At 39.2% G+C, this 24,711-nt stretch overlaps 1 protein-coding gene across 1 annotated transcript in view; it reads right to left on the bottom strand.

The window, feature by feature from the left end:
- Window positions 1-24,490, bottom strand: part of ALCAM (activated leukocyte cell adhesion molecule) — a 60,994-nt gene extending 36,504 nt beyond the window's left edge. The window contains exon 1 of the mRNA XM_074165251.1: window positions 24,431-24,490. Coding sequence (XP_074021352.1) covers window positions 24,431-24,490 — 60 coding nt within the window. The remainder of the gene's footprint in view (window positions 1-24,430) is intronic.
- Window positions 24,491-24,711: the final 221 nt, after the last annotated feature.

Below are 24,711 nucleotides of genomic sequence, written 5' to 3'. Positions count from 1 at the left end.
TAGGTTTTACTTTAAATATAGAGAAATGGTCCTTACAAGAATACAGGAGGTCCTGCTGTATAATTTTCTCCTCCCATTTCTGTAGCCACAAATCTAGGACATTTAAGGAGTACAAACTAGTTGAATAACTGCAAACTTTCACTGCAGGATCTGCAGTAATCTCTGCAAATAACTTTGCAAACCTATACTTTTAAGAAATAAACAAAGCAAACAAACCTCAACAAATTTGGAAATTCCTTTCTCTGCTGCTATTAGATATGTTTGTAGAACAGTGGGATGAAGAAGAAAATGATTGCTTAACTATGTGACTGTGCTTACCATCAACCATCATTTTCTGAGAGCCCTTTACAGAGTTTGCAGCTCATTCTAAGAAAAAGAAAATGAAAGTGGGATGTACAAATACGTAACAAATTGCTCCATGCCCTAACACAACACAGGGTCAATGTCAAGGCCCTCATATCTCATTAACTGCAGGAGGGCACAAAAGGAACTGTGGGGAACAACACTGCAAGAAGTCACAAGACATCATGCCCTGCCTTGATGTATTTCTGATGCACTTTTCTGTAGCTAATTAAGAGCTCAGCCAGCTCCCTTGCATAATTTTCAGATGTTGCCTTCTAAAACTGAGCCAGTGCTGTTAATAACAACACTAATTCAGAGGCAGGATCTCATCCCACGCGTGCTGGGAAAAGCTCTACTTGAACTAGCTATGAATTACACCTATATACCAGGTGAATCCAGCTCACTGTACTTCCGTGTCTTTACGTACAGGTTTGAGCAGGATGAGGTTTAACTCATTTTCCACTCTTTGATCCAGCGCTGAAGAAACTCTACTTTGAGCCAGATTAAACCTTCCCATGTAGGTTCGGACACAGGAAGAAAGCAGCAGCATCAGGGGGTATTATGACTCAGAGAAAGATCCCAGCAGGGCACTGCTAAATTGAGATGGCATTTGCTGTTGATGCTGTTAATTACAATACCTTCTATGTTCCCATGGCAGTGCTTACTGGCATCCTTCTTTGTCCCCCTCTCTGCCTATGCATCACAGGGGAAGAATCAAACAGTAACACTTCTTTTGTCACCCAAATATAAAGTCTGAGTACTTGGCTTTAAGGCAGAGGAATTGCTGTTTTTATTTCAGATCCTCACCAAGGGTATGTGATGCAGGCCATAATTGAGACTAATTATTATTTTTAAATCAACAGCTTCATATAAGAGGTGAATAGATAGAAGGCGAGTCTCTAAAAATCAGGATGCTGATGTTTTTCCAAAGAAAAAAGAAAAACTGTAGGAAGTGTGTGGAAAGTAGCCATGTTTTCCACCTCTACCTTCCATTTGAAATACTGAATATTTTTCTTGCCACAAACACCTTTTTAAGTGCTTAACATTTTTTGTGACAAATGTAAATGACAAAACAGACCAAGGTGTTCAAAGTTCAATCACCCTTTAGATACAAGATCCACTGGAGACTATGAACCTGTATCTGAAGTCTATGACTGGCAGAGGTACTGCCCAAAACTCATCTTCACTGGCCTGCTCGGCCGCCTCATAGCACAACTCAATTGCAGTTACTAAAGCCATGGAAAAACCAGGCAGCTGAGCCTCCCTCAGTACCCTGGAGTCCACTGAATTAAATGGTGTCTTACATCTACAAGGATGTCCTGTATTTTCCTTTTGCACCTACTTTTTTTTACTGCTGATGCTTCTGCCCCAGCAGGTTCTGCAATGATGCCTTCTATTACATTTTCTGGACCCAAGGAGCAAGGTCTCATTACCAGAGAACAGCAGGACATGAGGACACGTTGGCCACTACAGTTCTTTGCAGCAATCATCAGAAGCGGGCAGGGGAGGTCAATTAGCAGCTTTTGGAATGGAAGTGTCCAAGCTCAAGAGCTATTATGTCTATTTAGTGCCTACTTCAGAAACTGTAGATAGCTACTTCGGAAACTGTAAATTAGCTTTGGCACTCCAAATCTTTCTTTGAGGTTTTGGTCCTCCCATCTTATCTTCAGGTAGCCCAGATTAGCTTGTACGTAATACCTTGTGGGAGGCTAAAAGGCTCTGCCTAATGAAATAAATATTTTATTAAGTTGCTTGTTATCAGCTCTGAAGTAGCAACAGGGGGATTTTTCTTTCTGCCCTCCCCACCACTTCCTAAAGGGATTTCAGCTACGTAGACATACACACAGCTCTTCTTGAGCATCCATTTAGGTACCAGCCAGGAGTTGTCAGCATTTCACAAAAACAATAACTGTGTTCTTAAGATGAAGAACTCAGCTTTTATTAACAGTACTTGTTTTGGATTGGGGTTTTTTTGTGGTGTTTTTGTTTTGTTTTGTGGTTTTTTTTAAGGACAAAGCAGTATATAAATGACGGGTGGATTTTAACACTGAAAAATATTTTTCATAAATTTTAATTAAAAGCACTATTTACAGAAAAAAATAAGAGAGTTCACAGAATCAGATTGGTTGAGGTTGGAAGGGACTCTGGAGGTCATCTGGCTCAATCTCCCCTGCTCAAGCAGGGCCACCTAGAGCCAGTCTCATTCCAAGGAGACTCCACCACCTCTTTGGGCAACCTGTGCCAGTGCTCAGTCATCCTCACATGAAAAAAGTGTTTCCTGATATTCAGAGGGAAACTCCTGCATTGTGGTTTGTGCCCACTGCCTCTGGTCCTGTCACTGGGCACCGCTGAAAAATGCCTGGCTCTGTCCTCTTTGCACCCTCCCTTCAGCTATCTGTACATGCTGATGAGATCCCTCATGAGCCTTCTCTTCTCCAGGCTGAACAGTCCCAGCTCTCTCAGCCTTTCCTTAGGTAAGAGATGCTCCAGTCCCTTCAACATCTTCATGGTCCTTCATTGGACTCTCTCCAGCGTGTCCATGTCTCTGTTGTACTAAGGAGCCCAGAAATGGACACACTGCTCCAGATCTGTCCTCAATAGCACTGAGTAGAGGGGAAGGATCATCTCCCTCAACCTGATTGCACTACTTTGCATAACGCAGCCCAGGAAACCATTAGCCTTCCTTGCTGCAAGGGCACATTGCTGGCTCATGTTTGACCTGGTGTCCACCAGAACCCCCTGGACCTTTTCTGCAAAGCTGCTTTCCAGCAGGTCGGCCACCTTCCTTCCATGCTGCATGGAAGTTGGACTTTTCAGACAGGACTCAGCTTTTAACTACTTTTTCTCCCTCTCTTTTCCTTGCGTGGCAAAAAGTAACTTTTCCAGTAAGACATTTAGTAAGCTTTCAAGACATTCACAACAATGGAGCAGAAAAAAGCAAATACAATGAACATTTCATAGTCCCTGTGCTTCCCTACCTGAGCCTGACAAAGTCAGCTGAAAAAAGGGTAAGTCCTGTATAGACATAATAGGACCTTCATCATCCTTTCTGCTGAGCCACAACAGTCTGGCAGCCAAACACCACTCAGCCTTGTGCTTGTAGACCTCTGCAAGAGGCCCACGTGCCACTTCTTCAACAAGCTCATCCTTGTGATCCAGCTTGCTCTACCAAAAACAAGCCTCTTCACATGAGCTACAACAGGCACTCTTCCGCACAGCTCACACAGACATGCCCTTGGTCATTAATCTTCTGACATAGCACAGAAAACACAAGATATACTTCAGGATCTCAAAAAAAAACCCAAAAAACTTTTGTTATCAAAATTCAGGCATATGACAGCCCCCATTTCAGTTTGGTGGCTATGATCGTTCCTTGTTTCATCTGCTGGGCATCAAATTAGGGAAGCAGGGCAAACACTTCCAAGAAAATTCAAACACTGATTATCTTAATAGTACAAATATGGTTAAAAACTAAAGAGTGTGTGTTTGTGGGTATGTTAGCTGATACAGGTTATATAAACAGTATATTGTTTCTTATCTCTACCTGTTTAAATAGTGGAACAAATCCACACGTGGAGGACCAGGACTTCCAAAGGACTATTAGTTACAAGAGAATCATCAATATTATACAAGAGGGAAACTAACTGCAGATAAGCACATCCAACAGTATTTAATATAACATACACTTGTAAAACAACATAACAGAACTTGCTGAAGGGTCTCTTATACTTTAATATAGTATTCCTTCAATGAGTTTCAAACCCTGAATAATATTTGAGCACAGGCAATTTTAACACCAAAGGAAAAAAAAAAAATCTTTATCATCTTATACGCACTGATGCAATTGACAGCAATTACCCTCTGGAATCATCAATGCTAACTTGAGTTCTTCGAAGATGAGAAATAACTGAATGGGAAACGCACATTTGGGGTTGGGATTTTATATTTTTTTTTGGTGGTAGGTGTTTTGTTTGTTTGTTGTTTTTTTTTTTTTGTTTGTTGAGACCCAACTCAAAACATGGATCTGACTCTGGATGATGCTGAGTTCCTTTTGTCAAGCTGGTCAAAGAAATACCTACTTAACTCCAAAGACACAAGTAGCCAAATCCACACAAACAGGAGCACTTCTGTGCTTAGCGCTGATTTTGGCAAGTACTTGGGCAGATTAGGGAGATAGGGCTTGGCATCCAGCAACATCAAGGCATCAGGCAGCACATATCAGGAAACAGGCAGGGTATTTAAAGCTAAAGAGATACTGGAAACACCAGAGAGCAGGCACTAAATTCCAGCAGAATTCAGCTATCAATACCCTACAAGAAACATTATGCTCGTTTGAAACACAGAGCTTTCCTTATGAATGAGGAAAAATCCAGAAGGAAACACGTCAGCACTTCAGAAATCCCCTCCTATGAACACTAACAACTAATACGCTCCTACTCCTTTCTAATTCCATATAAATCAAATGTTTTCCATATAATTCGAATGTTTCAGTACAAAGAAATGAGCTATAATTAGAAACTAGCTGAGATGATCTGTGCCATCTGACCAAGGCTGCATTGGCTCTATCACCTTATCAATAAAGAAATTCTCAGACCCCTCCTTCAAGAGGAGGTAGGTCAATGCGTTTCTCACTAGTGTTTTGCTCTATGTTTCAGCCAGTCATGCACAGTTTTCCTACGCATGCATATAGCTTGAGTTGCTACGTAACCCTAAGTGTAAGCTCAAGGCTGGGACCTCCAAGAGTTTAGGTCCCATGGAGCACTTTAAGTACAGTTTTCAAAGTCCTGCAACACGACCAAACACAATTCTGGGTGCTGTGTGCCTGTTCATAACCAGACTACCCAGTGCTGTTTATTTCACTGAGGGCTATTTCTGTTCTAAGATTTCAAAACATCCAGCTGTTTCAGTATTTCGACCGCTACTTTCCCTGCTTCCCAAAGCAGAACACAGTTTTCGCATCTGTACTCTCCCTTCCTGTAAGCTTTACTTGTAGCTTGATTTGGAATGATTTTATCACAAGCTTTTGAAAGATTGAGGGAAATTTCAATCTGCAAGGCAGAGGTCTTAGAAAGTTACGTCCTTCCAAGAGCAGATGGTTTTGTAATAGATGCTACAGTGCGTAGTTTACAGGGGTTATCATTACTGTAAGCTTTACCCTAGGGAGGTTCACACAAGAGCATTTCTCTGAATGTTTTCTATCATTACTGCTAAAGCAGAACACACAGAAGAAAAGCTTCTTCAGTCTGAATGTACCAAAACACCTAGATTGCATCTAAATAACGATGACTAATAACCTTTTGTCAGCTTTGGAACTTCATATGTTATATATAAGGTAATTATCATGACAGTAATCATAATCATCAAAAGTTTCTAGAGTTTTTGATAAGTATGCAAAAGAAATTTGTACATAGTCATACTGCTTTAAAATTCAAATGTCCATCATCAAATGCATTATCGTTGTCACTTAAAGTAAACCAGAAACTGCTTTCCAAGTCAGCAAAGCTTTCAAACTACACAAAAAAACCCCATTGCTAGCATTAGCTTCTGCAAAGTTTGAGACCAAATGAGCAGTTCAAAGCTCAGTAACTGATGCAAAATGCTACCGCAAAATGAATTACTTCTGTCAGCAATCAACCTTCCTACCTTCCCACCTCAGCCTCTGTTCCAATGCCCAGCTCCAAGAAGACAAAGGAAACTGCTAAGACCAATAGCTCTGAAAAGGGACCAGCAAAGCTCTGCTTTGCTTGGCAGCAGTAAGTGCATCTCTGCTTTTTAATCTGGTCCCTTTTAAATCAGGAAGGTTCGAAAATCTACTAAAGAACTGGAAGGAAAACCCATGAAAGCCACCAGAGCCTTTGTACTGCATGGGCTTTGTTACAGCAAAATTTTCCTTCCAATGAGAAAGTCCTAAGCTTCTTTCCACAAACCACCACCCCAAAACATCACCTGTGATTTCAATGGCCTTTTAATCACACTATTTTATAGAAATCCTTGCTTTTGGCCCAGAGTTACGTAACTCTATTTCTGGATTTGATGCTAATCCAAAACCAGTCAGATTTGTTTTGCAGGCTGATTTGTGGGTTTAAATTTTCAAGTCCTTTGAGTAAATCTTAGAGGTTTCAAAAAGTTACATATATAGTGGTGTTGATGTAAGTAGCAAAAAAGTGTAGTGTAATTCCAAGCAAATATTTACAAATAGGACTTAGGAAAAAACTATACCTACTTAAAAATGCTTACATTCATATAAGGGTAGCAGAAACAATGTTTCCATAAGATCGGGTGGAACCACATGTCAAAAGACAGGTCCAACATTGGCAACTTGTGGTCAGCATCAGAAAACCCAGCTGTGTTTTTTATGGGCACTGTATAGTGGAAAAAACACTATCTTTCCCACAGTGGATGCTGGAGCTGAAAGGCTACCGTTAATGATTTATGTTGATGAGAATTTTACGAAACATTGCCTAGGATAGTTCTCATAATTCAGAGGAAGAGATAAGATGGTCAACATATCTTCTTATAAATACTTCTGTTCAAGATGTAGCCATGACTAAAGGGACTATGATTAATTTTTTTTAACATACTGAAAAAACGAAAATAATTTATTAAAATAGTTACCAACATATGGTGTGATTTTTTACAAATGGTCCATCACATCTGCCAGGGAAGTGAGTTGTAGCTTACTAAAATTTGATGATACAAGCTATCTGCCAAAAGATGAGCAGCAAATGTGGGAAAACAGTTTCTGAGCCAATAATGCAATGAGTTTCAACTTTAAAGTGTATACCAAATTAATATGATAATAATAATCAACAAAGTCTTTGTAGCTTGGTGAAACTTCTCACTCTTTCTGAGGTTAGCCTCTGGCTGCTCCTGCAGCGCCCTTTTATTACATTTCTCAGTTGCCCTTCCAAAGCACTTTTCCATTTGCTAAAACTACTCCAATTGGTTTTTATCTTCTCATTATGCTAGTCAGCAAGGTTGCTGTATATCCAATAGCTTAAAGGGACTTAAAAGTTTCTATTAAGCCAAATAAAACCTATAGCTCAAAAATAATTATCTAAAACTCTTCATTATGTTTTGCTATGAATCCTTTGTTCCTTTTTAAAAAAAAGTCAGTAGACAGCATACTAAAAAAAGAACTGGCCCTCTTGCTTTTTCATAACTTGATATTGACAGCATAGATCAATATACCCCACAGGCTAATAGTGCAGAAAAACCCCATAATTTATACATAAATGCTGAATAAAAGGCTAAACAGTGTATGTTTTTCATATCAGAACTATGAGAGATTTTGTTTTGGTACTCTAAGTAAGAGTATATTGCCCTGTCATTCTAAATTTTAAGTCAATGTCACGTTGGCAGAGCACCAAGGGAGAAGACCTTCTGAAAAAGGAGAGTGGACTTTTGCCACTTTATCCCTCCCCTTGGGCGTGCTGCTGCTTCACTGCAGCAAGAGGCCTGGGAAAGGGGCTGCAATCGTGGTGGCACCAGAGTGGAGACAGCAAAGTGGGGCCAAACTTGCCAGCTCCTTCCAGGGGCACCTGGAAGGGAACAGACTGTTTCTTACAGGGCGAGACACTTGGGCTCCCTTCCTACCACAGGCATTAACCTCTTCACAACAGCCTGCGCAGGATTAAACCAATGAGAAGAAGCAACCGCAAAATGACAAGGAGGTGGTCACCACATCCCACCTGGTTTGCTGCTGTTTCTGGAAAGGTGCATTCACAGCACCGTGTTAAGGCTTCGCTGTGACTACCATCTAAGAAAAATCAGTACTGCACCTGAGTCCCTCAGGGGAGAAAAAAGTTTTCTTTCACACGCATTATGGCCCCCCCACACTGGTAAAGTATATGCTAGCTTGTCTATATACACGTATCCTTTTTAAGTGTATCTCTTTAGATTTTGGTCTGTGAGGACCCATAAGCAGGTAAGAGGATGAAAAGCAGATGGAACTTCCATATACAATTGTTTTAGGAGTTAGGCACTACATAAGAAACGTACGCCTTATTGATGTATGCTCCAACTCTTGCATCAAAACAGAGGAAAAATAGTTCAAGCAAGCCTCTAGCTTTGGAAAAGCATCCAGTAAGCAGCATTTTCTTCCTGTTGGCATTGGCCAGATGCAAGGAAGCACACAAAGCATCATAGGAAAGTCTGACCCTGAATCCACCTACTCCCCATCAAATACATGCGAGGGCTCTGTGGCCACGCTGGCAGAGTCAACAGCAGCATTGAAGCCACTTGGTTGTTCTCACTTGCTTTCTGCACCTTTGCTATTTCCACTTAGTCAAAATTGCGTGTTTAACATACCCAAGGCTTGGCAGTGCAGTAACAGACAGGAATTATCCATACCTCCCACTTTAAAAGTAAGTAAAAAAAAAAAAAACTGAATTTCTTGGTAAAAGAAAACTTAGTCACAATTTAAGTTTTACAAAATATGTACTTCCCAAAACATGTATAAATTTTTTACATTTTTTTAAGCATGAAGGAGTCTCAAGAGAAAAATCAAGGTATCAGAAAGCAAATCAGAGGATCATTTTGCAAAGTATGAGGGGAAAAAAAAAATAAATCACTGATCACTCTAGTTAAAATCAAATAAATGCAATGGAAAAAAATAGGAATTAGGAAAAACAAGGTAAAACAAAAAATTAGAAAAAACTAACGTAGTTAAATCAATGCCACTGCAGTCCTCCCATGCAAAGGAATCTCAACAGCAAACACTGTTCTAATCACTTTTGTCTTGTGAGTTGCCCGCATTCTGCCTACAGTCCTCCTTACAGGAAGAGGCACTTCCCTTCCACCTGTCTAGGATCCTTCCAAGTGCCTGACAGTTTTCAATAACGTAATTTTTTAACCATGCTTGTTGTTCCTCTACCTCAATTTATGATTTCCTGTGTCAAGTAATCCTAGAACAAAGAAAAAGGCCAGATCTCTACTATTCAGTGTGATCCAGATCTGCAAATCTCACCCCCTCCATTGCCTGCCCATTCACCTGGGCATTTGTTTTCTCATGCAAAGCTGTCCTAAGGTTGAGCTCTTGCTGCAGACTTGCTATCTGCTATCAGCATTCCCCTCTGCTGCAAACAGGTTTTTCTGCAAGCAGAGAAGAATATGTGTGGAGAAGGCATCATTTTTGCTTGTCTTCCTTTATCAGTGCTCTGAAACATCTGCAGGAGCTCCAGACATATTCCTGTAATAATCCCATACAGCCCAATAAGTAAGAAATAAAATTTTTGGTGAATGCAAGTTTGATTGGCAACTTGCAGAAGTGCACAATGCAATGCAAGTTTGATCGGCAACTTGCAGAAGTGCACGATGCAGCTTCCACTGACACTCTGCCAAGATGGGCACCTGAAATCATGCACCCAATATCACATGTCACAGAAACATGTTCTTCCTAACTGCCCTTCGACAAGGCCGTGGGCTCCACAGCTAGTTAACAGGCAGTGTCCTGCCACACTTCCATACCGCAGTCACGCTTACCAGACCTACTGCTTGCTGGTTTTAGCAGTGGTTATTCCCAAAGAAACAAGCTAGACTTCACCAACAGAGCAAACAATAACCCGCGCCTGTAATGTGTACAGAATATTATTTTCGGTGAATGAACTCCATATACTTGTGGTGAAAACCATGTGCTAATCACGTTAGGAAAAAAAAAAAGCCTTATAGAAGTCCCAACTCTAAAGGGCGTAGATGAAGGACAGATTTATCCTTCCGTAACACTGAGTATGTGGAAAAAGCTGTACATGCTTTCAACAGAAAACATCCAGCCCTTCGGAGTTAGAGCCGTAGACTGGTAAGTGGAAAGTGTCAGCTTTATGTGCCATCAGGTGGCTCTGGTTGGACGGACACCCCCTCCAGCTGACGATAGGCTGCTCCATCTGTTTTCCAACTGTGTTCCCTACTGATAAGGGAGAGGACAAAGTGACGCAGATGAGATTAATATAGCCTCCTGTATCATCAGCAGGTCTTTGTTACCTGCAGACAAGACCTATCATTTCACTGATAGCACAATAACATACGTGCGAGGGGGGAAAAGCTCATTGAAAGTATAATGCTATAAATCCTTATGATTTATGCTAAAATAAGTGACTGACAGCTTCTCTGAGGCTCTCTTTAGATTTAATGGGCTCCTCACAGACGCAGCACTTTAAATTTCACAGATGCCTGTAGCCAGCCCTGGTACTGGCAACTGTCTCCTGCTGGAGGAGGATGAGCTGAAACAGATGTGCGCTTTCACCAATGGGAGAAATCAGCATCACCTTCATTTCTGAAAGTTTTGTCTTTGCCTCCCTTTCTTAACCAGTATGCCGAAAATTAACAGGTGTGTCAGCACCACAAACTGCCAATATATATAAAAAGAAAGAATTAACATTACATAGACTCTTATTCAATGGTGAAACACAGACATGTGGATATGGAAATGTGTAAGGCTGGTATGACTTCAGTGCCCATCATTTCTACTTGTGGATATTACTGACATGTGCGATGGTATGAAACGCTGCCAAATATCGGAATCTGTTTCCACCTCATATGTATTTATATATGTACATGCATATATAAGGTAGCATCTGATGTGCTATTACTTTTCTTCTTTGCATGAATTCTTCATTCTTTTTACAAAAAAACCCCATTGCTTAAAATAATGCTGCATATATAAAACAATGCTGGAAAGGATCAGACAACTGCAGCTCAAATCTGGTAGACAGGCTCACAGCTTACAATGATTTTGCAATATAATATAACATAAGAACATAGAGGTACTGTCCAGTTATTGAACAAATTACTCTGTCTCAGCTACCCTCTGAAAAGATGAAGGGTTAGAAAATGCGAAGTATGGTTCCTATTCATTTTTTTTTTAATTAATGTATGAGTTACTGCAAATACAGTGTTGCTATGAAGTTTAAAAGCAGCAGCATACCTCGTAAGGCCTATCTGTAGTTCCAAAAGGGGTACCAAAGATTTACTGTAAGTGCGTGCAAACAGAAGCAATACAGAAGTTCAATCTTTCAAATATTTATGCACATATTTATCTTCAAGAACAAACAGTCCCACAGCACGAGGACGAGGGCATAAAACATCAGCGTTATTACTAGAAAACACTTATGCTGACTAGGCTTCCCTCTGTACTATTATATATATTGTGGTAGCTTCTTGAAAGTCCAGGACCCCATTTATAAGATAATAAAAAGGCTCGATCGACTGACTGCTCAGGAACCCAGCCTAGACCAACCTTCAGTGGAGCACTTCAGGATCCCTGTGGAGCCACTGTTACTCCCAGAGTGTAACCTCTGCTCAATGAGCCCCTCAACTCCAGGCATGCACCACGCACCTCTACCACAAATAAAACCTGGTGTGTGGTTTGCAGGAACAGAGAAACTTTGGCTACCTGGGTAATAAACTACACTGGCTTTAGGGAAGACATTCGCTACATGCCGCTCGTTTCAACGTAGTCCTAAACAGCAGTATCAGAAATGATAGCAGCTGCATAGACTTGGATACTTGTAATTTTAGATTTCGATGTGAATGGTTGAGTAAACAGCAATTCCTTCTGAGCAGCCAGCCTCGGATGCATGGCTTCCACTGCAAAGCAGCCACACTTAGGCTGTCATTGAAACTCTCTGTAAACACATATCTTGGTGTGAAAGTTGGCCTCTTTCTCTAAATACCTGTCAGAGACTCTTTACGGAGAAGGCAATTGTGGTTTAGTTAGCATGACAGCTTCTGCAATGCATTATGCTCTTGTAAACTGCATTAATGCCCAACTGCACCTTTAAGTATGGTTCAACATGCTGTTTTGACCTACATATTTGGGCCATAATTACCTATTTTCTTATCTGGGCACTGCTGCCACCCATACCACCTCTTGTCCCTGAGCAGAAACACAGAATACTGGTCTCCCCAGTTATTATGTTGATTTGTGGCAGGAGCTTTTACTGTACACTGCTAGTTATCGGGTTTTTGACACTAAATATATACTCAGACCATCACAATTTTGTAACAACTATCAAAGACAAGTTGTTTGCTATGTACCCTTTATGTTGGTCAAGCACACAGGCTACTGCAGTGCCAGGCTGAAGCGCATTACCTACTGAAGGGCAGAGCCTTCGTGCCCATCTTTATACCACAGTACTGCAAAGTAAACAAGAGGTACCTTACTACTGCAATAAGAGCCATCTTGTGTTTTCTGCAGAGAAGCAGCATTCACACAGGGCCTGGCCAGGGATTGCTTCAGCTTTTGGTAAGTAAAAAGCATCCCTGAGCCAGTCAGTCACAAGCTGTGCTGCGGCTCTCAAAGCCATCATGCCCGAATGTAATCCTGGAACACCCACTACCTACAACCCTTCCCAACCACCACTCTGTGTCAAGAGGAATGTGATTGTGCTGGGTACCTGGCAGAAAACACTTCTGAAAGGACAAAATCTCTCAGCTACTCCAAGCCACCTCTTAGTGTCAGCAGGGATGCTAGGATGGCTCAGTGAGGCAAAGGATGTGGCCCCCAAAGACAAAAACTTGTTATTCTGCCTTTTGTGAGGAAGCAGACTGATTTTTAATAGTCTCCAGCTTCTGTAAAAATATGCATTAATTAGCACACATATTTTAAAAAAGTGCTCCTATACCTAATTATTCTGAAGAAATCCTGAAAACTAATTATTAGTTCTGGAATCCTTTTTCCTTTTTGGAGCCAGATGGTGCCCTCCCTAAAATACCAAGGCTAGAGAATTATTTATGCAAGCTTTGACCATGTCTGAACAGCTCCAGGAATGATGTATGTTTTTAATGCCCTGATACTGACAACAAGCCTTTTTACTCTAAATTAATGGGGAACAAATGTCGCACGGGGAAGATAAAAGTGACTTTGCAAAGTTTAATCCTTTAGAAGTTGCCTTTTTTAAGAGACCAGGGTCCTCGCAGAAATGTCAGTATCAGCTTGTCTGACAGAATGAAGGGATGCCATGGCACACATGTGTGCTAATGACACACGCGTAATATGGGTTGTGTGTGCACAGTGGGGAAATCAATAGTACTTGGGATAATGTATCTAATCTTAGGTTGGTCTTAATTGGGTCTTGCCAAAAAAAACCCCCAAAACACTCCAAACCCCCACAACACAAAACCAACCAACCAGAATAAAACAAGCCACTCTCCAGCAAAGTAGCTGCTGCCTTTAGTTTCTCATAGGTACAAATCAGCTCTTTAAGCTGATTCGCTTTTTTAAGCGTTTTTATATGCTTTTTTAACCCCCTCTTAAATGCATTTGATATGCAAATTTAGTCTGAAAGACAGATGTTCACAGCCTAAACCCAATCCACAGAATTAAGTGACAGCAGTGAAGGGGCTGGGTTTTGAGACCCTATGCAGGAGCCAGGGGTAGTCCCCCTGCAGTAGGACTTCAGTGCACCCCCTGCTCACCAGCTGGTCCCCAGTCGTTCCTTCCCGCCAGAGCAGGACGGGGACCTCTGAACAGGAACCCGCAGCTTCTGCGCACAAAGGCTATAAACCTGGACCTTCAGAAACAGCGCTCAAAAGTATCCTTTTAAAAGAAGTCAGTAAGAGCCAAAAATATCAAATTTCCCACATACAGATTACTGTTTTCACCAATGGATCTGAATGCAGTTTCCCACGAACATGCTATTGAACTTGTTTTAAAACAACAGCAAAGCACAGGTCCACAGAGAAGCAACACCTTGCCCACCCATGGGTGAGGAGGGCTGCCAGCAGCAGCAGAGCCGAGAAGGGTAGGAAGACGCCATGGACAGCTGGCGCAAGGAAGCTTTGAATCAGGCGACAGACCACCAGGCTGCAAAGCTGCAAGAGGGTTTCTGCAGCAGCATTCATGTTATACTCTTGGCACTATCCTAAGACACCGTTTAATAAGCATCATGCCTCTGCTTTGAGGCTGAAATATCAACAAGTCCCTAAAAGTAGCTTCACACCTACAGCTGCCTCCTCTGCACCTACAGCTGCTCCAAGAATTATTTTTCCTCTCTAGACAGTCCATATATTTATCTGAAATTGGCTGCTGCAGTATTGAAATGAGTCCAACATAAAATGAATATCCATCGTAGCTATTTAAAAAAATCCCTCAATATATTAAGTACAACAAAAACAAGGCACCTTAAATCAAGCTGAATGCACCTGAGTAGCTTTTAATTATCTAGATTTGTCTTAGGTACACATAATTTCTTTCACATTAAATTAAAATATGAGCCATTTTGTCCATATAAAAATATTAAAACATATTTTCTTCTCAAAATGACTAAAATGTGATAAAAGCCCACACAATACTTCCCTTGCCTTGATGTTTTCAAGAGAGTACCATATGGCTTGTCTGAATCTCTCAACAAGAGGTTTCCTGAATTCAACACTAATTTGATTTGGCAACTCCTTCTTTAGAAAATGTAAATTCCCATAACATATTTTAAATTATATTCTACCTAACAAAGCATTGCTTCCTTGTCATAAATACAAGAAAGCTTTTACACATTTTTCTTTTTCATCATAAAGGTAAATTGTTCAGCTTTTAGAACTGGCAGTAGTATTATTTTCAAACATAGTATCTCTGCCCATTATTAATACAATGATACTTTACATGTGCCTCCACGCCCCCCCCTATATCTCACAATATTAGGCTCTCCAAAGTAATGTACTCCACTACCATGGAGTACATGATGATCTCTTTCTTAAACAGTCACGCAATCTAAGTAAGAAAGAAAAGCAAAGGAGGAGAAGAGCCTTATTGAAGACCCGTTTCTTCTACAGAGGCCAGGCAGGCAGCATTTGGTAAGATGACTACTTTGGGTTGGGTTCTCCACAGTCCTGCTACAGAAGACCATGCTTCTTAGGACTTGTGTCACAGACCAACCAAAGTAAGAAAATCAACAACTAAAGGCTTTTCTGAAGAAATTAGCTTATGGGCCCAAATGAAACGCAGTAAAATATTCTGGTTTTGTCCTGGATTGCACACCAGGGCTGAAGTCACTTCTTTATTTCTCAGGATGGATACAATAGCTAGAACAGAAATTGCTATTTAGTTACACTTCAGAGAACAAAGTAGTTTGTCATCATAGGATACGCCTGTACTCCTAAAAATAACTGGAATACAGTTAGTACGATACACCTTTTGTAGAGCTGTGTTAAAGGCTTTTTTTTCCACCTAAGGAAAATGAAGCTTGCATGATTGTGCTGCTCATGGGCACCCCCACAGGAAGGCATTGGGTTAAGAACCTGGCAATTACCATTAGAGTTTCACAGGGCAATAGGAGATACTTCATATCCAGAATTGTCATGAAGCTAGGGAGGAGGGAGAAGAAAAAAAAAAATAAAATAGTGGAGAGCTGAGGAAAAGGCTGCAAAACAAGCTTAAATTGACAGGCTACCAGAGCATCCACCCTGCAGAGAAGTTTGTAAGACTCCCAGGAGAAGACAAGCTCCCACAGAAACGTCCACTGGCTTCGTCTGCAGAGGACACACCGGTGGGCATGAAGTCATGGAAAAAATAGCCATTATTTAAGCCTCTCATTTATGTAGTTACTTCTACGCACCGCTATTTTCAGTCGTTTCTGTAGAGCAGGGTAACCTGGCACCAGCTGTCAGGCTGCACAGATGTAGGTCTCAGGGGTGCAGGGACCCAGGGATGTCACTCCCAGCATAATGGACAGGAGGCAGGAAGATACAAGGAAGCATCAACCCCCTCCCCAGTATTTGAAGAAGACGTCCAGATGAAATGAACCTTGACAGACAAGGTGAGCTGTGACTGTAGACCTGTTTTTCTATCCTGAGCTATTTAGGGACAAGATAGTGGCATACTGTGCTGGCGGAAGTATCACTTCATTAATGCTATTATTTGAAAAGCAGAAAAACAACTGGACGAAAGGTCTTCCAACCCAAAAAAAAATGTTCAGGGAATTCAGACAGTGCAGCAGATTTGCTGTATCAAGACAGAATCCTAACTAATTTTACAGAAGCAATTCTAATTAGGCAGGAAATGAAGAACAGTTCCTTTCAGGCTGGCTGAAAGAACAGTGGATTGATTTAAATCAAATCACTGATTTTAATCATGGATTTAAATCAGCCAAGCAGGACACCTTGATTTAGCTCATCAACTTTAATCTTGTACTTTTTACTTTTTTCCTAATGAAAGCTCATTCATTTTGTTAAGATAATGTGGAGAATTGTAAAAAGCACACACTTCATGTTAAAAGGGATTAAAATTTTTATTCTCACTCAACATTTATGACTTATGACTACAAAGCTTGAGCTAACTAATTTTTTAACAGAGTCAAAAAGCATCACTTTTAAAAATCATTCAAATTTGAAAGCTCATACATGGAACACATTGTAAATTATTTAGAGATCGTAATAAACTAGGCCTTGATAAATGTAAAGGATTTCTGCTTAGTTTTCTTCTAAAACTATTTTGGTAAAACACCCCAAACTTGCAACATCATAGACTTTAATCTATTTGTGTCAAAGAACGTTAGAGCCTGGTAACAGGTAATGCATGACGTTATTTAGGGACACCTATCAATAGTATGAAACCTGATATTATTCAGCATTCTCTTAAAAAAAAAAAAAAAGTAAAATGCTGCCAAGGTACTACTGTGGCCTCCGTTAATAAATAAAAAAAACCTCAGGAAAGTGTTGGTATTGGGATCACAACACTGAAGTATTCAGAGTACTTTGAATATGAGATAGAAATCCTGACTAGATGATATCCAGAAAAAACTCCTTCATAATATATTGTGGGGAAAAATAATCCAAAGCAAGTGTCAGCAGAAAGTAAGAGGACATGTACGGGCAGTAGTCGTGCTGGAAAAGACCTGGAGGTGACAGAAAAGCAGAGCGGATTTCATGTGCGGGTATTTGTAATACAATGTGGCAGCAGTGCAGGGAACAACAAAGTGTATTAACAAGAATGAAAAAAGAGACATTAAAATGATTTAAGGGATGTTTCGGGAGAGTGGGCTGATAAACACCTTATATCTCATACACCCAAGCATTACCAGTGTACCAGCGCATTAGTGTTTCATTCAATATTGTTTCCCTTTTTTCCTTCATTTAGAGCTTTGCCAGAGACAAAAGTTACCAGAAAACGCTCATTTTGTACCAACACCAAGACAAACTTCTCCATATAAAACCATACTAAGTATATTTAAATATACTAAGTTACATGAGCTAAGCACAAGACAAAAGCGTACAAATCTTGTAGCCGAGTAATATCTCCTTTAATTGTATGTACAATTCTGAAAAATATCAACTCTTAATCCTTGTGAGCTACTATTGAAATCTTCACCAGAGCGCTAAGGTTCTGCTAAAAATGAGCAATGAAAAAATGGTGACGCTTTATTCATTAGTCCTCCCCTCGGTAGGCATTCAAAGCAGGGGACTCAGAGCTGCTGATTTCCATGTCAATGTCTTAAGCGCCTTTTCCTACTCCCGTTAGCTCTGCAAAGCTTTGACAGAAAGCTGGGGATGGAGCCCATCCCAAATCATCCCGAGCCAAAGCAAACCTAAACAAAATTTACAACCCTCCCAAAGATTAAGTATGTTTGATTTGCTCAGCCATGTTCTACCCCAGCAATCTCCGAGGATAATTTTCCCCCTTTTACTGACAATGTTTTTGAATAAGAAAGATTTACATTTGAATTTGAAATGTTAAGATAACTTTGTGGTATTTTTCCTTACAAACTATGCAACCCGAAGCACAAAGTGGCAATCTGCTAACCAAGACAGATGCAGTGATTCTGCTTTTTTTCTTTTTCTTTTCTATTCACCCAAGAAAGAAAAGAAGAACTTTTTTAAAAACACCACTTGAAAGCACACAAGTGATAAGAACAGTCAATCCAGAAGGAATATTCAGAAGAAAAAAAAACAAGCTACAGTGGGTAAATGATGATTTAACAAAAACTCCAGATTGTTGGCCTTTGGCGTACATGTGTCAGATAAATTAAAGTACAGCTTAAATGGCAATGCAGAATTTCTTCTGCCTTATGATTAGGAGCCTCAGCTATTTAGTTTTGTGTATTTGCTTGGGAGATAATTTTCTGAGGGCCAAGCTACATAATCTATGCACTAGTGGGACTCTAAGTAATTGAAGTTATCTGCTTGCAGCTCCAAGAGGTTAATACAAGAGCACAGCTGTGGGTCGATTTGTTGGGCACCATGGCCTTGGAGGGTTGAAGACTATGCAGACGCGCAACAGAGAAGCTTTGCAACATATTGCATAGGTCCACCTTACAAATAACAACGGCACTTAACTGTGGGAAAAGAAACACTCTCCAAAATCAAGGGTGTGGTACCAGTTAAGAGTGAAAGTGGTGCCACTAGAAGATACAATAAGCTGTATTAACTACTAATAGTTAGCAAGTATACTAGTCTCTAAGTGTCTTTTGCACAGTATCTCCTCTCCCCTGTTTTTAAGTGCTGGATTTGTTTATCTCACCCTCCAAAGTTATAAACCAAGCTCAATGTAATTTGGTGTGTATCATTCAACCTTGGTTTCCCCCTTCCAGCTGGGGGAAGAGAACAAGGACAGAAGAACGCTCTCAATGTCAGCACTTCGCTTTCTCCTCTGTCTTCACACCTGCATCTTTTAAAATCACGTTTCAACACAAGATTTTGAATGCAATGCATTTAGTTGGAAAAAAACACCATACTATCTATCCCAAGAGAGCTTCCATAAATCACACTATTAGAGCAGGACAATGAAACTGGTTCAAATACTATTTCTCAGAGCACTGAAGACACCTCATGAGATACTCTATCATCTCATCTTAAACACAAATTTATCATACAAACAGAAAAAAAATAAATCACAACACACACCTACACCACTTCTGAATCTCTGCCTGTACAAGCTCCTCTGACAGTAGAAAAGCTGCAGAGTCTTATACCTGATGAATGCATCTTTTAATTCATGTGCTTATTTTTCGAAAATCATTAAGCTTGCTAAAATTATCTACTAAAGAGAAAAAACATCAAACCTTTTGGCAACCAATAAAACCCCAAAAGATAAAGTGCATCTATTGAGTAAAATAATAGCGATTCCAGCTGGTTTTAGCATACCTAGCTGGATACACCTATGCTAGCTGCTGCAGTCGGTGCAAACCGAGGACAGACTTTTCCCCGTTTTCCATCACAGTCAGAACTGCTATGCATAGTCACTTATCATAACAAAAGCACATGCTTAGGAATAATTACTAAAAAACACCTTACTTTGTACTTTTCACCAGATACTACTTTGCAGATTAATTCAAAGCATAAAAGCTAACGATAAGGTAAACTATGGACATAGTTGTTTTCTCTGTGGAAGGACACTTGACCTGCTTTCCTGCCTCTTTCTTATTTTTTCTATTCATCTATCAAAAAAAACAAACCCACTCTTGTCTTCTGGATACAGCCACTGAAGAGGAGTGAAGTGTATATTATCAAGCAGCCTTTTGGATCTGTCATATTCAAAGGAGCGATATGCTAAGGATAACTCATACAATTTTCTACCTAACTTCACATTGTAATTTTAATGAAGACATTTAAACAGGTACCTTCAGTCCTATGGCTTTTTAATGCTAGGTAAATTATTTTTTTTTAATGTCTACGTATTTATGCATTAAAACCCGGATCTAACAAAAAAAAAAAAGTCTTCTGAATAAGTATTTCCTCAGACTTATGGTTCACCACCTTAACTTGTGTTTTGTCTTTCACCGAATAGAGAATGCATCATTTCTTATCGTCATTCTTTACAGAGGATATGCCATCTTGAACATTCTCCCATGATAACAGTTGCTTCTAAACAAGCAGATAAAATTATTTCCATTTAAAATTTTTTTTTCTGGTTAAAAAAAAAAATCAAAAATTTCACATGAAAGGACCTGTATAAATGTGAAATTATATTAAAGCACTCATTATTCCTAGCAGGAAAAAAACCCAACAAAAACCCAAAAGAAAATTCAAGTACAGCTTATTAGCATTAAACTAAATATTTTAGGCCAAATACTAGATCTTTGATAGTTGATTTTTGCATAAAGAAAAATATTTTTAATTGTATCACACATTCAGTTTTAAAAAAAAAAAAACACGTGTAATTTTTTTCAATATTGAAGTTTTAGCTATCATCTTTCTGGAGGGATAACTTTAAAATTTATATCTGGCATGAGCTGCAGTCAACATATTTGATTTTAAAATAAAGTTACATTGAAAATAACAGGTTCAACATTTCATGGATATATATGATATATTCCCAGATTTTCAATGACTTAAATGTACATGCCATTAAACGTACTCTTCCTTCCCTGATTACAAAATTTTATAAGCATACTATCCTGAAAAAAAAAAACCAAACCCAAACTGTTGCAAGGACTTGAAAATTTAAATTTTGGCATAATTCAGTATTTCTGGACTGGAAACCTAACAGCACTTATGCATATTCTGTAACTTTCTTTTGCTACTGTTGAAAAACCACACTTGTGACCAGGTTGTGACTTTTCCCCACCCTGCCACCAGCCTAAAACAAGAGAAGGGATCCAATTCAGCTGTTCCAGGGCAAACAGTCTGGCAAGTGGATTTTCTGATTTATGAAGAACTTTATGCAATTCTGCAGAACCCTACATATAACTAAGCAGAGGCCTATAAAGATGTCAAAACTTTGATCTATTAGGATTCAGTCTCTGCATTATTCTTTCAGTTACAAATTCCAGTAAGACACCATGGAAGGGGGAATAAAACAATATGAAAGATTCAAACCAGCAGATGAAGATGGGACTCATCAAAATATTAAGAAGCTGTTGTAGGCACTCAAATGAAAAAAAAAATTAGATAAAGATTTCATACTTAGGCTTTCTGGAAAGAGAAAGTGGGTTAAATATAGGGTATGTATGTACCTACGCACCTGTTTCTGTGCATGTACAATCACACTATAAATATGAACTGATTTCACTGGAAAATTTCCCTATCTCACACTCACATATTACCAAAGCTTCAAACACAATTAAAAAAAAAAAAAAAGAAAAAAAAGAACAGGTTAGTGAACTCAGTACAATTTCTTTAGATTTCAGCCTTCAAGTTCCCCCTCTTTAAATGCATGAAGAGAAGATGAAATGCAATAGCTGTGGCTTGGGTTCTGATCTCAGTTGCAGCTGCATAAATTGTTGAAATTTAAGAGCTATTTCAGATCCATACTACAGCAACTGACTCTACATTTTGAATGTCATCATGTACCTTTTTAAAATCATAGTGAAAAATTTTGTTATGGCCACAAAAACAAAACATTAAAAGCCAATCATTTCAAATCTGTATGTCCTTGCCTCCCTCCCTGCTCAAGCCAATGAACCCACTGCTGCATTATCTGCCATGCTGTTTCTAAATTAATTCTCCTAAGCACCAGTCAATTTTCATGTAAAGCAGGGAGAAAGACTTTATGTAAGCCAAATACCTTAATTTGAAAGATTTACTGCTAGGAAAATTATATGTTCTATATCTAGAGTAACAAGCAAGAGTATCAACAGAAAGCCACAACCAATCTATGAATATTACAGAAAGGAAGGTCTTTTGGCTAAAGATCTGAATGAGGAACAAGGACACTCATATTCTTGTTCTGTCACCAAAAAATAAATCATTGTGCATGCAGCACTTGAGGCAAAATGCTTTCAAACCTTTTTTTTTTAAAACCAACTCTGTAGTATTTTGTGATTAAATAATAATACATTCCACAAAAAATCATTATTCTGTTAGTAGAGTAAAATGATCTAACACTTGATTACTGATATGCATGCAGTTCAGGTTTTCATGAAATACCTAGTTTTAAACTCTGCTAGATTAAACATTGAGGTTGCATAATCAAAAATGATGACAAACTAATCTGGCATAAAGGCAAATACTTGTATTCCATTAATGTAAAACAATTACCATATTTTCTATATTATTAGAGTTTCAGTATGAAGGGCACAATAAAACCAACTCATAACAAACCATCCATAAAGTAGTCAACACGCAGAAAACAACATATCCCCAAAATTAAAAGCTTAGCAGCAGTAGTAGTGGAATGGTGACACCCATGACACATCACAAAAATGGAGAAGAAATAAGAAAATAAAAATAAAAGAAGTCTTGTGTGAGTAGTAATGTTTTAATAGGGTTAGGAAAATGGTGAAGCTCCTCAACAGGGAATCTCTTTGCTACATTTAAGAAAATAACTTGTTAATTGCTAATCCATGAAGAGCTTGCTACAGCTCAGTACCTGTACCAAATGTAGTCATGTGTGTCTTAGGTCTGTCTGTTTTTGACTAGACACACTTCAGATCCTGTGCACGTCATCTGGGAAAGTTTCTAGTTAGGAGAACAGCTCTCTATACAGCCCTCTAGGCTCGTCTAAGTGTAGCTCAATGATTAAGACTCAAGATCTTCCCTCACAGCTTGTCTACTATGCTCACAGCTTGCCTACTACACTCATAGTTCTTCCTACCTACAAGGGCTTTAGTTATCCAAACAACATACGGAGTTAAAAGATTACTAAGCTATATAAGGAAAATTAAAAAAAAACAAAACAAAAACAAAAACAAACAACAAACGCCCCAGTCCTAAGTATTGTACAAGATGACATTTAAGTGAATCAAGACACACAACCAATTCTTACTGATCATGGAGCAGGTTGGACCTGTTTTGTAACATCCTTGAAGATCAAAATGAACTCTAAAATAGGCTGGTTTTAAAACATAGTGTCTACCTACAAGTATACAATAAATAACTTGCTAATGTCCACATACTTCGGGAACAAAGGAAATCTTGACAAACACATACATTTTTGACCAAAGGTTTCTCCTGTCCTCAGTCTTCACCAAGCAACTCACACAACACTTTCTGTTCAGCCCCTTTCAGATTAATGAATTACTTGTTTCACAACAAACTAAAAGAGATATTAAGTGATTTTGTTGTCTTTTCCCAAAACAGACCAACACATTCAGGTTTAAGATGGAAGCAAAGTCAGAGACCCAGGTCCACCAAGGCATATCAAATTTTACCCAATTCTTCGTTACTGCATTACAGCACAAATGCTCCTTGGGCTGATTTGTATTTCCACTCTAGGGATATATGCTACAGGAGGAGCTGCCTCTGAAGTAACCATGAAATACGCTATTTAATTCAGCTTCTAATGGACATTGCAAAATAACCTCCTGCCAATAAACAGTTAGTATAAAAATTCACCAATTTCCACAGAAAAATCTGAATTGGTCTGATAATGACAAATCTGCGAGACATTTTTGGGGGTTTATGAAATGTCAGCATTATATATCTGGGGAATAAATAAACTAAACAAACACAATAATAATTTTCCAAGTGATTCTTTAAGTCATTCTATATGTATTGTAAGTTGAAATATGAATTTCTAAACTGCTTCTGAGATTCTAACCTCTAGCTTTAATCACAATCAGTTAAAAAAAAAATCGTTATAATTTGGCACCCAACTGTGAAAATAAAAAGCCATTTTCTGTTTTAGAAAAACAAAACAGATTTTGCTTTCAGCTCATTCTTCATGAAACATGAGGTGGGAAGAAGCAGCATTAAACTGCTGCTTGTAAGTGTCACTTGGAAGCATGGCTACTTAGAAAATTAAACCCATAATACATTATATTACAAATGCAATTCCAAGTCTCTTAGGTATTAACCTCATGCTCTAAACACAATTTAATTTGACTGGGCTGCCTGTCACCAAGCTACAGAAAGCAAGATTTCATAACTTTTCCACTATAGCACACTGATCAGTTCTTCTAACAACTTATTGCTATTCTACTTATACATAAAATCACTGTGTGCAAATATCAGAATTACGCCTCTTCAGTTGCTCTTGCATTTTCTGTTCAAAAATTACGTGACAGCAAAAAGCAGTCAGCAGAGTAAGCATTAAAACACACGTATAATCTACTAGATTTTATAGAGATGTCAGCATATTTTTATCCGTTATTACAGATTTGCAATTTTTCATACTGCTCAGATAAAAGATACTACAATTTCTCCTTGCATTTCAAATGTTGGCATTGTTAGGACTTCTATTATAGCGGCATGAAGCAACTGGAAGGCTCAGTCTCCACTGTACCCAGCCACTACCACTTAGCACTACTCCACTGTACCCAGCACTGTACCCAGCACTACACATCTCCGGAGGCAGACTGCCACAAACATCTTGCAAAAAGAGCAAATAGCAGAGGAAAAAGACGCAAGGTAAAACATTTCTTCTTCCATCTCTCCTCCCCACACTCTCCCCACCCTTAAAGTAGCCATGGAAAGCAAGATCCAGTGAGCAGGCACCAATCTACTTTCGAAGTGTGGAGCTGTACCATTGAGCTGGGATGGGCATGCCATGTGCCACTGCGACCA

Source organism: Numenius arquata, chromosome 1, assembly GCF_964106895.1.
Source record: "Numenius arquata chromosome 1, bNumArq3.hap1.1, whole genome shotgun sequence".
NCBI classification, from domain to species: Eukaryota; Metazoa; Chordata; class Aves; order Charadriiformes; family Scolopacidae; genus Numenius; species Numenius arquata.
The sequence above is the reverse complement of the archived record's forward strand: the minus strand, read 5'-3'. Positions and strand labels throughout refer to the sequence as shown.